Source organism: Salmo trutta, chromosome 30 (assembly GCF_901001165.1).
Source record: "Salmo trutta chromosome 30, fSalTru1.1, whole genome shotgun sequence".
NCBI lineage: Eukaryota > Metazoa > Chordata > Actinopteri > Salmoniformes > Salmonidae > Salmo > Salmo trutta.
The window spans coordinates 27,632,631-27,646,092 of record NC_042986.1 but is presented as its reverse complement, the minus strand read 5'-3'; the positions used below and the strand labels follow the sequence as shown (position 1 = coordinate 27,646,092).

The following is a 13,462-nucleotide window of genomic DNA, read 5'->3' as shown; positions in this document are numbered from 1 at the left end:
GCTGTAGTCCCTACTCTAACACTCTCCACCAGAGCAGCTGTAGCCCCTACTCTAACACTCTCCACCAGAGCAGCTGTAGCCCTTACTCTAACACTCTCCACCAGAGCAGCTGTAGCCCCTACTCTAACACTCTCCACCAGAGCAGCTGTAGCCCCTACTCTAACACTCTCTACCAGAGCAGCTGTAGTCCCTACTCTAACACTCTCTACCAGAGCAGCTGTAGCCCCTACTCTAACACTCTCCACCAGAGCAGCTGTAGCCCCTACTCTAACCACTCTCCACCAGAGCAGCTGTAGCCCCTACTCTAACACTCTCCACCAGAGCAGCTGTAGCCCCTACTCTAACACTCTCCAGCAGAGCAGCTGTAGCCCCTACTCTAACACTCTCCACCAGAGCAGCTGTAGCCCCTACTCTAACACCCTCCACCAGAGCAGCTGTAGCCCCTACTCTAACACTCTCCACCAGAACAGCTGTATCCCCTACTCTAACACTCTCCACCAGAGCAGCTGTAGCCCCTACTCTAACACCCTCCACCAGAGCAGCTGTAGCCCCTACTCTAACCACTCTCCACCAGAGCAGCTGTAGCCCCTACTCTAACACTCTCCACCAGAGCAGCTGTAGCCCCTACTCTAACACTCTCCACCAGAGCAGCTGTAGTCCCTACTCTAACACTCTCCACCAGAGCAGCTGTAGCCCCTACTCTAACACTCTCCACCAGAGCAGCTGTAGCCCCTACTCTAACACTCTCTACCAGAGCAGCCCCTACTCTAACCACTTTCCACCAGAGCAGCTGTAGCCCCTACTCTAACACCCTCCACCAGAGCAGCTGTAGCCCCTACTCTAACACTCTCCACCAGAGCAGCTGTAGCCCCTATTCTAACACCCTCCACCAGAGCAGCTGTAGCCCCTACTCTAACACTCTCTACCAGAGCAGCTGTAGTCCCTACTCTAACACTCTCTACCAGAGCAGCTGTAGCCCCTACTCTAACACTCTCCACCAGAGCAGCTGTAGCCCCTACTCTAACCACTCTCCACCAGAGCAGCTGTAGCCCCTACTCTAACACTCTCCACCAGAGCAGCTGTAGCCCCTACTCTAACACTCTCCAGCAGAGCAGCTGAAGCCCCTACTCTAACACTCTCCACCAGAGCAGCTGTAGCCCCTACTCTAACCACTCTCCACCAGAGCAGTTGTAGCCCCTACTCTAACACTCTCCACCAGAGCAGCTGTAGCCCCTACTCTAACACTCTCCACCAGAGCAGCTGTAGCCCCTACTCTAACCACTCTCCACCAGAGCAGCTGTAGCCCCTACTCTAACACTCTCCACCAGAGCAGCTGTAGCCCCTACTCTAACCACTCTCCACCAGAGCAGCTGTAGCCCCTACTCTAACACCCTCCACCAGAGCAGCTGTAGCCCCAACTCTAACACTCTCCACCAGAGCAGCTGTAGCCCCTACTCTAACACTCTCCACCAGAGCAGCTGTAGCCCCTACTCTAACACCCTCCACCAGAGCAGCTGTAGCCCCTACTCTAACACTCTCCACCAGAGCAGCTGTAGCCCCTACTCTAACACTCTCTACTAGAGCAGCTGTAGCCCCTACTCTAACACCCTCCACCAGAGCAGCTGTAGCCCCTACTCTAACACTCTCTACCAGAGCAGCTGTAGCCCCTACTCTAACACTCTCTACCAGAGCAGCTGTAGCCCCTACTCTAACACTCTCTACCAGAGCAGCTGTAGACCCTACTCTAACACTCTCCACCAGAGCAGCTGTAGACCCTACTCTAACACTCTCCACCAGAGCAGCTGTAGCCCCTACTCTAACACTCTCCACCAGAGCAGCTGTAGCCCCTACTCTAACCACTCTCTACCAGAGCAGCTGTAGCCCCTACTCTAACACTCTCCACCAGAGCACCTGTAGCCCCTACTCTAACACTCTCCACCAGAGCAGCTGTAGTCCCTACTCTAACACTCTCCACCAGAGCAGCTGTAGCCCCTACTCTAACACTCTCCACCAGAGCAGCTGTAGCCCTTACTCTAACACTCTCCACCAGAGCAGCTGTAGCCCCTACTCTAACACTCTCCACCAGAGCAGCTGTAGCCCCTACTCTAACACTCTCTACCAGAGCAGCTGTAGTCCCTACTCTAACACTCTCTACCAGAGCAGCTGTAGCCCCTACTCTAACACTCTCCACCAGAGCAGCTGTAGCCCCTACTCTAACCACTCTCCACCAGAGCAGCTGTAGCCCCTACTCTAACACTCTCCACCAGAGCAGCTGTAGCCCCTACTCTAACACTCTCCAGCAGAGCAGCTGTAGCCCCTACTCTAACACTCTCCACCAGAGCAGCTGTAGCCCCTACTCTAACACCCTCCACCAGAGCAGCTGTAGCCCCTACTCTAACACTCTCCACCAGAACAGCTGTATCCCCTACTCTAACACTCTCCACCAGAGCAGCTGTAGCCCCTACTCTAACACCCTCCACCAGAGCAGCTGTAGCCCCTACTCTAACCACTCTCCACCAGAGCAGCTGTAGCCCCTACTCTAACACTCTCCACCAGAGCAGCTGTAGCCCCTACTCTAACACTCTCCACCAGAGCAGCTGTAGTCCCTACTCTAACACTCTCCACCAGAGCAGCTGTAGCCCCTACTCTAACACTCTCCACCAGAGCAGCTGTAGCCCCTACTCTAACACTCTCTACCAGAGCAGCCCCTACTCTAACCACTTTCCACCAGAGCAGCTGTAGCCCCTACTCTAACACCCTCCACCAGAGCAGCTGTAGCCCCTACTCTAACACTCTCCACCAGAGCAGCTGTAGCCCCTATTCTAACACCCTCCACCAGAGCAGCTGTAGCCCCTACTCTAACACTCTCTACCAGAGCAGCTGTAGTCCCTACTCTAACACTCTCTACCAGAGCAGCTGTAGCCCCTACTCTAACACTCTCCACCAGAGCAGCTGTAGCCCCTACTCTAACCACTCTCCACCAGAGCAGCTGTAGCCCCTACTCTAACACTCTCCACCAGAGCAGCTGTAGCCCCTACTCTAACACTCTCCAGCAGAGCAGCTGAAGCCCCTACTCTAACACTCTCCACCAGAGCAGCTGTAGCCCCTACTCTAACCACTCTCCACCAGAGCAGTTGTAGCCCCTACTCTAACACTCTCCACCAGAGCAGCTGTAGCCCCTACTCTAACACTCTCCACCAGAGCAGCTGTAGCCCCTACTCTAACCACTCTCCACCAGAGCAGCTGTAGCCCCTACTCTAACACTCTCCACCAGAGCAGCTGTAGCCCCTACTCTAACCACTCTCCACCAGAGCAGCTGTAGCCCCTACTCTAACACCCTCCACCAGAGCAGCTGTAGCCCCTACTCTAACACTCTCCACCAGAGCAGCTGTAGCCCCTACTCTAACACTCTCCACCAGAGCAGCTGTAGCCCCTACTCTAACACCCTCCACCAGAGCAGCTGTAGCCCCTACTCTAACACTCTCCACCAGAGCAGCTGTAGCCCCTACTCTAACACTCTCCACCAGAGCAGCTGTAGCCCCTACTCTAACCACTCTCCACCAGAGCAGCTGTAGCCCCTACTCTAACCACTCTCCACCAGAGCAGCTGTAGCCCCTACTCTAACACTCTCCACCAGAGCAGCTGTAGCCCCTACTCTAACCACTCTCCACCAGAGCAGCTGTAGCCCCTACTCTAACACTCTCCACCAGAGCAGCTGTAGCCCCTACTCTAACCACTCTCCACCAGAGCAGCTGTAGCCCCTACTCTAACACCCTCCACCAGAGCAGCTGTAGCCCCTACTCTAACACTCTCCACCAGAGCAGCTGTAGCCCCTACTCTAACACTCTCCACCAGAGCAGCTGTAGCCCCTACTCTAACACTCTCCACCAGAGCAGCTGTAGCCCCTACTCTAACACTCTCCACCAGAACAGCTGTAGCCCCTACTCTAACCACTCTCCACCAGAGCAGCTGTAGCCCCTACTCTAACCACTCTCCACCAGAGCAGCTGTAGCCCCTACTCTAACACCCTCCACCAGAGCAGCTGTAGCCCCTACTCTAACACTCTCCACCAGAACAGCTGTATCCCCTACTCTAACCACTCTCCACCAGAGCAGCTGTAGCCCCTACTCTAACACCCTCCACCAGAGCAGCTGTAGCCCCTACTCTAAGACTCTCCACCAGAGCAGCTGTAGCCCCTACTCTAACACTCTCCACCAGAGCAGCTGTAGCCCCTACTCTAACCACTCTCCACCAGAGCAGCTGTAGCCCCTACTCTAACACTCTCCACCAGAGCAGCTGTAGCCCCTACTCTAACACTCTCCACCAGAGCAGCTGTAGCCCCTACTCTAACCACTCTCCACCAGAGCAGCTGTAGCCCCTACTCTAACACTCTCCACCAGAGCAGCTGTAGCCCCTACTCTAACCACTCTCCACCAGAGCAGCTGTAGCCCCTACTCTAACACCCTCCACCAGAGCAGCTGTAGCCCCTACTCTAACACTCTCCACCAGAGCAGCTGTAGCCCCTACTCTAACACTCTCCACCAGAGCAGCTGTAGCCCCTACTCTAACACTCTCCACCAGAGCAGCTGTAGCCCCTACTCTAACACTCTCCACCAGAACAGCTGTAGCCCCTACTCTAACCACTCTCCACCAGAGCAGCTGTAGCCCCTACTCTAACCACTCTCCACCAGAGCAGCTGTAGCCCCTACTCTAACACTCTCTACCAGAGCAGCTGTAGCCCCTACTCTAACACTCTCTACCAGAGCAGCTGTAGCCCCTACTCTAACACTCTCCACCAGAGCAGCTGTAGCCCCTACTCTAACACTCTCCACCAGAGCAGCTGTAGCCCCTACTCTAACACTCTCCACCAGAGCAGCTGTAGCCCCTACTCTAACCACTCTCTACCAGAGCAGCTGTAGCCCCTACTCTAACACTCTCCACCAGAGCAGCTGTAGCCCCTACTCTAACACTCTCCACCAGAGCAGCTGTAGCCCCTACTCTAACACTCTCCACCAGAGCAGCTGTAGCCCCTACTCTAACACCCTCCACCAGAGCAGCTGTAGCCCCTACTCTAACACTCTCTACCAGAGCAGCTGTAGTCCCTACTCTAACACTCTCTACCAGAGCAGCTGTAGCCCCTACTCTAACACTCTCCACCAGAGCAGCTGTAGCCCCTACTCTAACACTCTCCACCAGAGCAGCTGTAGCCCCTACTCTAACACTCTCCACCAGAGCAGCTGTAGCCCCTACTCTAACCACTCTCCACCAGAGCAGCTGTAGCCCCTACTCTAACATTCTCCACCAGAGCAGCTGTAGCCCCTACTCTAACCACTCTCCACCAGAGCAGCTGTAGCCCCTACTCTAACACTCTCTACCAGAGCAGTTGTAGCCCCTACTCTAACACTCTCCACCAGAGCAGCTGTAGCCCCTACTCTAACACCCTCCACCAGAGCAGCTGTAGCCCCTACTCTAACACCCTCCACCAGAGCAGCTGTAGCCCCTACTCTAACACTCTCCACCAGAGCAGCTGTAGCCCCTACTCTAACACTCTCCACCAGAGCAGCTGTAGCCCCTACTCTAACACTCTCCACCAGAGCAGCTGTAGCCCCTACTCTAACACTCTCCACCAGAGCAGCTGTAGCCCCTACTCTAACACCCTCCACCAGAGCAGAAGAGACTCATCTCTGAGACCCATCTCTCTCTCCATTTCCTTCCAGTAGTCAACAACAGAACTTTAACAACTTGCTCATCTCATAGCTCTATCTCAGAGCACACTGGCTGTGTGTAAGAGCCCAGAGTTAGTGTGTCCTGCCAAGTGTGGGCAACGGAAATAATGATGAAGGCTGTGAGGTTTATTTTTGTGTTGGAGCATTGTACATTCTCCACCGACATAAACACAAGTCAAGTGAGATCTTCGTATAGAGGGTATGCAGGCAAAACCTAATGCTAATATCTTGTTTGTAATCATATTCAGCATCAAACAGACTTGTTCGTGTGGTCAGTTGAAAAATGTAGCTTACATGGTTCAAGATCTAATTGGCAGCTCCCAATCTCTGACTCGTAGTCACTCCCATGGGTGGCAACTGTGATTGTAAAACTAAACAATGTGCTTTCCTCACATTGTGAAAGGTCAAATGAATACACACCAGTTGTTGTGTTGCTACTAGTTACACCTATACTGGAGAGTGAATGATTTGGGTGTTGTACAGTTTGCAGCTACTGTACTGTCTCCATACCTTCACAGACGTCGTTGTTGATCTGGTAACCCAGAGAGCAGGTGATCTGACGCTGACACACAAAACTACCAGCCGTGTTCACACATCTCTCGTTCATCTGACAGGTACGAGTGGACATCAAACACTCATTGATATCTGTGTGAAAGGAGAGAGTGGTGGAGAGAAACCAAGAGACACCGAGAGAGACAACGAGAGAGACACCGAGGGAGACACCAAGAGAGACACCAAGGGAGACACCAAGGGAGACACCAAGAGTGTAGGAGGGGAGATACAAAAGCAAAAAGAGAGAATGAAAGCATGAGACAAGATGGAGAGAGAGGGGAGTGGGATGGAAAGGGTAAATCAGAGTAAGTGAGAGAAATAGAGAGGGAAAGTAAGCACATTGGAATACCCTAGTCACCCCTAGTCCTGTTCAATTCTTAGTGTAACACAGGGGCAGTCCCAAATAGATTAAGCAGCCTGGCCTCCACAGAGGGAAGGGATTGGGGGCACAGCCACAGGGTGTAAGTCTCACACAATGAGAGGTCTGTCAAAACACTGCACCACCATGTCACAACAGAACAATCCACTGCCACCAAGCAGGAAGTCTCAGTCTGCAAGAAGCGATGGCTTATCCCTTTAATATGGAATCCGAGCAATCTCTAACAAGGGTGGCGTAACATATGCTTTTCTACGAGATTACTTAAACAGATACATTAGCTCACTAATTAGCTTCATCGTAACAACCATACAATCCCATATTGTGTCTCAACTAGTAGACATGTGTGGCGTGTAGTACTGTAGGGACAGTGTGAGATCACAAAGATAGAAACACATTTAATCACATAGTGGAGCCTGCCTCCAAGTATAAGGCTCTGTTAGTCTGCAGCCTGGCGTCTTCGCCTCCAATGTCACTGTGAGAAAAGGGGATTAGTACTCTGGTTAGCAATGTGCATGCTCCGCCCACCTGAGGACCTTTCCATTTCCTGTGTTTGAGGATTGCAAAATCCACTTGTCACTTAAATCTGGATTGATTGCTTTCATTTTACTCTGGTGACTCTTTCCAACTCTTGCTTGTGCCATTAGTGTGTTCCCGTTAATGTAATGACCGGGGAAACCTTTGTTATGATCTGCCAAACACACTCCGGTAATGGCTGAAATGGGCTCAATGGAATGCATCGGCATTCTGTTGCTCTATAAAAACACGAATGTTTCGTCTGGGATTACACGCATCGTCTCGGCAGTTACATCACAAGAAAGGGAAGAAAGATAACTTTATTTTTGTGGGTGTTGATGTTTGTGCAATTGAAAAAAGGTATGATTTAATAAAGTTGAAATGTTTACAAATTAGATGCGCTGAAATAAAAGCATCTTTCCAAAAAGGAAAACTGGGATGATAGCGATATTATGTCTGATCTCACATCACAGTTTACTGGTCACATACACATGATTAGCAGGTGTTACTGGTCACATACACATGATTAGCAGGTGTTACTGGTCACATACACATGATTAGCAGGTGTTACTGGTCACATACACATGATTAGCAGGTGTTACTGGTCACATACACATGGTTAGCAGGTGTTACTGGTCACATACACATGATTAGCAGGTGTTACTGGTCACATACACATGGTTAGCAGGTGTTACTGGTCACATACACATGATTAGCAGATGTTAATGGTCACATACACATGGTTAGCAGATGTTACTGGTCACATACACATGGTTAGCAGGTGTTACTGGTCACATACACATGATTAGCAGATGTTACTGGTCACATACACATGGTTAGCAGGTGTTACTGGTCACATACACATGATTAGCAGATGTTAATGGCACATACACATGGTTAGCAGATGTTACTGGTCAGATACACATGGTTAGCAGATGTTACTGGTCACATACACATGGTTAGCAGGTGTTACTGGTCACATACACATGATTAGCAGATGTTACTGGTCACATACACATGGTTAGCAGATGTTACTGGTCACATATACATGGTTAGCAGGTGTTACTGGTCACATACACATGATTAGCAGATGTTATTGGTCACATACACATGGTTAGCAGATGTTATTGGTCACATACACATGATTAGCAGGTGTTAATGGTCACATACACATGATTAGCAGGTGTTACTGGTCACATACACATGATTAGCAGGTGTTACTGGTCACATACACATGATTAGCAGGTGTTAATGGTCACATACACATGGTTAGCAGATGTTATTGGTCACATACACATGGTTAGCAGATGTTATTGGTCACATACACATGATTAGCAGGTGTTACTGGTCACATACACATGGTTAGCAGGTGTTACTGGTCACATACACATGGTTAGCAGGTGTTACTGGTCACATACACATGATTAGCAGGTGTTACTGGTCACATACACATGGTTAGCAGATGTTATTGGTCACATACACATGGTTAGCAGGTGTTACTGGTCACATACACATGGTTAGCAGGTGTTACTGGTCACATACACATGGTTAGCAGGTGTTACTGGTCACATACACATGGTTAGCAGATGTTATTGGTCACATACACATGGTTAGCAGATGTTATTGCGGGTGTTACGAAATGCTTGTGCTTCTAGTTCCGACAGTGCAGTAATATCTAACAAGTAATCTAACAATTCCACAAAAACTACCTAATACACACAAATCTAAGTAAAGTGATGAAATAAGAATATATACATTTAAATATATGGATGAGCGATGACCGAGCGGCATAGGCAAGATGCAATAGATGGTATAAGATACAGTATATACATATGAGATGAGTAATGCAATATATGTAAACATTATTAAAGTGACAGTGATCCATTTATTAAAGTGGCCAATGATTTCAAGTCTGTATGTAGGCAGCAGCCTCTCTGTGTTAGTAATGGCTGTTTAGCAGTCTGATGGCCTTGAGATAGAAGCTGTTTTTCAGTCTCTCGGTCCCAGCTTTAATGCACCTGAACTGACCTCACCTTCTGGATGATAGCGGGGTGAACAGGCAGTGGCTCAGGTGGTTGTTGTCCTTGATGATCTTTTTGGCCTTCCTGTGACATCGGGTGCTGTAGGTGTCCAGGAGGGCAGGTAGTTTGCCCCCGGTGATGCGTTGTGCAGACCGCAACCCCCTCTGGAGAACCTTGCGGTTGTGGGCTGTGCAGTTGCCATACCAGGCGGTGATACAGCCCAACAGGATGCTCTCGATGAGGTTTTAGGTGACAAGCCAAATTTCTTCAGCCTCCTGAGGTTGAAGAGGCGCTGTTGCGCCTTCTTCACCACGCTGTCTGTGTAGTTGGACCATTTCAGTTTATCCGTGATGTGTACGCAGAGGAACTTGAAACTTTCCACCTTCTCCACTACTGTCCCGTCGATTTGGATAGGGGGGGGTGCTCCCTCTGCTGTTTCCTGAAGTCCACGATCATCTCCTTTGTTTTGTTGACGTTGAGTGAGAGGTTGTTTTCCTGACACCACACTCCGAGTGCCCTCACCTCCTCCCTGTAGGCCGTCTCGTCGTTGTTGGTAATTAAGCCCACTACTGTTGTTTTGTCTGCAAACTTGATGATGGTGTTGGAGTCGTGCATGGCCACACAGTCATGGGTGAACAGGGAGTACAGGAGGGGCCTGAGCACGCACCTTTGTGGGGCCCCAGTGTTGAGGATCAGTGAAGTGGAGATGTTGTTTGCTACCTTCATCACCTGGGGGCGGCCCGTCAGGAAGTCTAGGACCCAGTTGTAAAGGGCGGGGTCGAGACCCAGGGCCTCAAGCTTAATGATGAGCTTGGAGGGTACTATGGTATTGAATGCTGAGCTGTAGTCAATGAACAACATTTTTACATAGGTGTAATCTAGAGCCAAGAGTTGTGATTTTAAATCGCATGGGTATCCTTCTCTTGACACACTTGTTGAATCAGGCAAGAGAACATGATAACAATGGTAATTAATAATTAGTGAGGCAGTAGAGCGCAGGTAGGCCTAGAGACAAGTTTCTGGTGGTTGCAGCCCACTCCTTTATATTAATTTATTATTGTATGCAAATACACCCAGTGTATATGCAAATAAGGCACATTTAATTTTAAAGTCACATGAGGTTGGTGGCACCTAATTGGGGAGGATGGGCTTATGGTAATGGCTGGAACAGGATGAGTGGAATGGTATCAAATACACAAACATAATTTGTTTTCCAACAGGACAATGACCCAAAACACACCTCCAGGCTGTGTAAGGGTTATTTGATCAGGGAGAGTGATGGAGTGCTGCATCAGATGACCTGGCCTCCACAATCACCCGACCTCAATCCAATTGAGATGGTTTGGAATGAGTTGGACCGCAGAGTGAAGCAAAAGCACCCAACAAGTGCTCAGCATATGTGGGAACTCCTTCAAGACTGTTGGAAAAGCATTCCAGGTGACTACCTCATGAATCTGGTTGAGAGAATGCCAAGAGTGAGCAAAGCTGTCATCAAGGCAAAGGGTGGCTAATTTTAAGAATCTCAAATATGAAATATATTTTGATTTGTTTAACCTGTTTGGGCTAGGGGGCAGTATTGAGAATTTTGGAAAAAATATGTGCCCATTTTTAACTGCCTCCTACACCAACTCAGAAGCTAGAATATGCATTTTATTGTTCAGGTTTGGATAGAAAACACCCTAAAGTTTCTAAAACTGTTTGAATCGTGTCTGTGAGTATAACAGAACTCCTATGGCAGGCAAAAACCTGACAAGGTTTCATGCAGGAAGTGGCCTGTCTGACAAGGAGTCGTGCGTCTTGCATCTGTTTATTGAAAAGTAAGGATCTTAGCTGTAACGTGACAATTCCCAGGGCTCCAATAGGCTCTCAGAACCCGCGAAAAACCTGAAGGTTGACGAGGCAGCCTCAGGCTGAAACACATTATCGCCTTTGGTAAGTGGCGGATCAGAGGACCATTGAATGAGGCGCGTGCACGATTCGCCCCTGGTGAGAAATTTAATTCGGCTGTTTAAGCTCATTGCAGATTCCCGGTCGGAATATTATCGCTTTTCTACGAGATAAATGGCATAAAAATTGGTTTTAAACAGCGGTTGACATGCTTCGAAGTACGGTAATGGAATATTTAGACATTTTTTGTCACGCCAATGCGCCATGCGCAAGACCGTGATGTAGCATTCTGATAGTGTCTAGAACTCACGAACAAAACGTCGCTGTTTGGATATAACGATGGATTATTTGGGACCAAACCTACATTTGTTATTGAAGTAGATGTCCTGGCAGTGTATTCTGACGAAGAACAAGCAAGGTAAGAACATTTTTCTTATAGGAAATGTGATTTTGGTGGAGGCTGACCTGGGTGGGTGTCTAAATAGCTAGCCCTGTGATGCCGGGCTATGTACTTAGATTATTGCAAAATGTGCTTCATCCGAAAAGCTATTTTAAAATCGGACATATCGAGTGCATAGAGGAGTAATGTATCTATAATTCTTAAAATAATTGTTATGCTTTTTGTGAACGTTTATCGTGAGTAATTTAGCAAACTGTTAGTAAATTCCCCGGAAGTTTGCGGGGGATATGCTTTTTCTGAACGTCACATGCTAATGTAAAAAGCTGTTTTTTGATATAAATATGAACTTGATTGAACAGACATGCATGTATTGTATAACACAATGTCCTAGGTGTGTCATCTGATGAAGATCATGAAAGGTTAGTGCTGCATTTAGCTGTGGTTTGGGTTTATGTGACATGATATGCTAGCTTGAAAAATGGGTGTCTGATTATTTCTGGCTGGGCACTCTGCTGACATAATCTAATGTTTTGCTTTCATTGTAAAGCCTTTTTGAAATCGGACAGTGTGGTTAGATTAACGAGATTCTTGTCTTTAAATAGCTGTAAAATAGTCATATGTTTGAGAAATTGAAGTAATAGTATTTCAAACGATTCAAAAATCGCGCCACTGGATTTCAGTGGCTGTTACGTAGGTGGGACGAGTTCGTCCCACATGCGCCAGAGAGGTTAACACTTTTTTGGTTACTACATGATTCCATATGTGTTATTTCATAGTTTTGTTATCTTCACTATTATTCTACAATGTAGAAAATACTATAAATAAATAAAAACCTTGGAATGAGTAGATGTGTCCAAACTTGTGACTGGTAAGGTATATATATATATATGAGTGCATTATAAGAAAAAAAGTGACATTTGACAATACATTTAATACTGGAATTCCATTCATTATGTCCGTGCCAGTTCAATAATTCTATAATTCAGTCAATATCTTCATTCATTGTCCAACTATTGCATTTATTAGAATAGCTTTAAACAATTATGATGACCGTTGCTAATCTTGTACACAGAGAGCAGCTCTGCTCTGCTTCGGGGGCACTGGGGGGAGACTGAGGAGAGACTGGAGTCAGTGACAGCCATACAGAGTCTGCCCGACTGGAACTGCTGAAATACTGAGCTGATGTGCCCTCTGTGTTTGTGTGTGTGTGTGTGTGTGTGTGTGTGTGTGTGTGTGTGTGCGTGCGTGCGTGCGTGCGTGCGTGTGTGTGTGCATGTCTTTTTTCTTACCTTCACAGGATTGTCCGTCAGCCATCAGAGAGAATCCAGGGAAACAGGAGCAGCCAGGTCTACCAGCCACTGAGGAGCACTGTTGCATACAGAGGCCATTTCCTGCTCAAAGGGTCACAACACAGCTCAACATCACACCAAAACACACCACAACACAACAGTAGTCAAGGTGACATACGTCACAGGGCAGTCCCTGGCCCTGTGTGTGTGTGTGTGTGTGTGTGTGTGTGTGTGTGTGTGTGTGTGTGTGTGTGTGTGTGTGTGTGTGTGTGTGTGTGTGTGTGTGTGTGTGTGTGTGTTGTGTGTGTGTGTGTGTGTGTGTGTATGTGTGTGTGTGTTATATAACCTCTGATTTACTGTATCCATGTGTACTCATTTCCTGTTTCCACTTTGACCCCTGACCTGTTCGGATTGTATTTCCTCCTGCGTCCCAATGGGGCGGGATCCCCACCCTGGAATTATGGAGCCAAACACACACACCCTGAGGAGACCCCCACTACATACTATGCTGGACTACATGGGAATGGCTGGATACTTCGCAATACACACAGGAGCTTTGTGGCCTTTGATGCAATCTTAAAACTTGTATGTGACATTTAAAAGTACAATGGGTCAAACATAATTAAAATGGACAAAGGTGGTTAAAGTATTAAACTGAATGAGGAAACATCTGTCATGTGAAGGAATGTGACATG

General features: G+C 48.3%; 1 protein-coding gene across 3 annotated transcripts in view; it reads right to left on the bottom strand.

Moving 5' to 3' along the window:
- Window positions 1–13,462, bottom strand: part of LOC115168404 (fibulin-2) — a 72,060-nt gene that overhangs the window by 20,554 nt on the left and 38,044 nt on the right. For 2 of the 3 annotated variants that reach the window (XM_029723647.1, XM_029723648.1), the window contains 2 exons: window positions 12,768–12,869; window positions 6,237–6,371 (listed from right to left, as the gene is read on the bottom strand). In XM_029723647.1, coding sequence (XP_029579507.1) covers window positions 6,237–6,371; window positions 12,768–12,869 — 237 coding nt within the window. The remainder of the gene's footprint in view (window positions 1–6,236; window positions 6,372–12,767; window positions 12,870–13,462) is intronic. The other variant, XM_029723650.1, reaches the window with a different exon arrangement.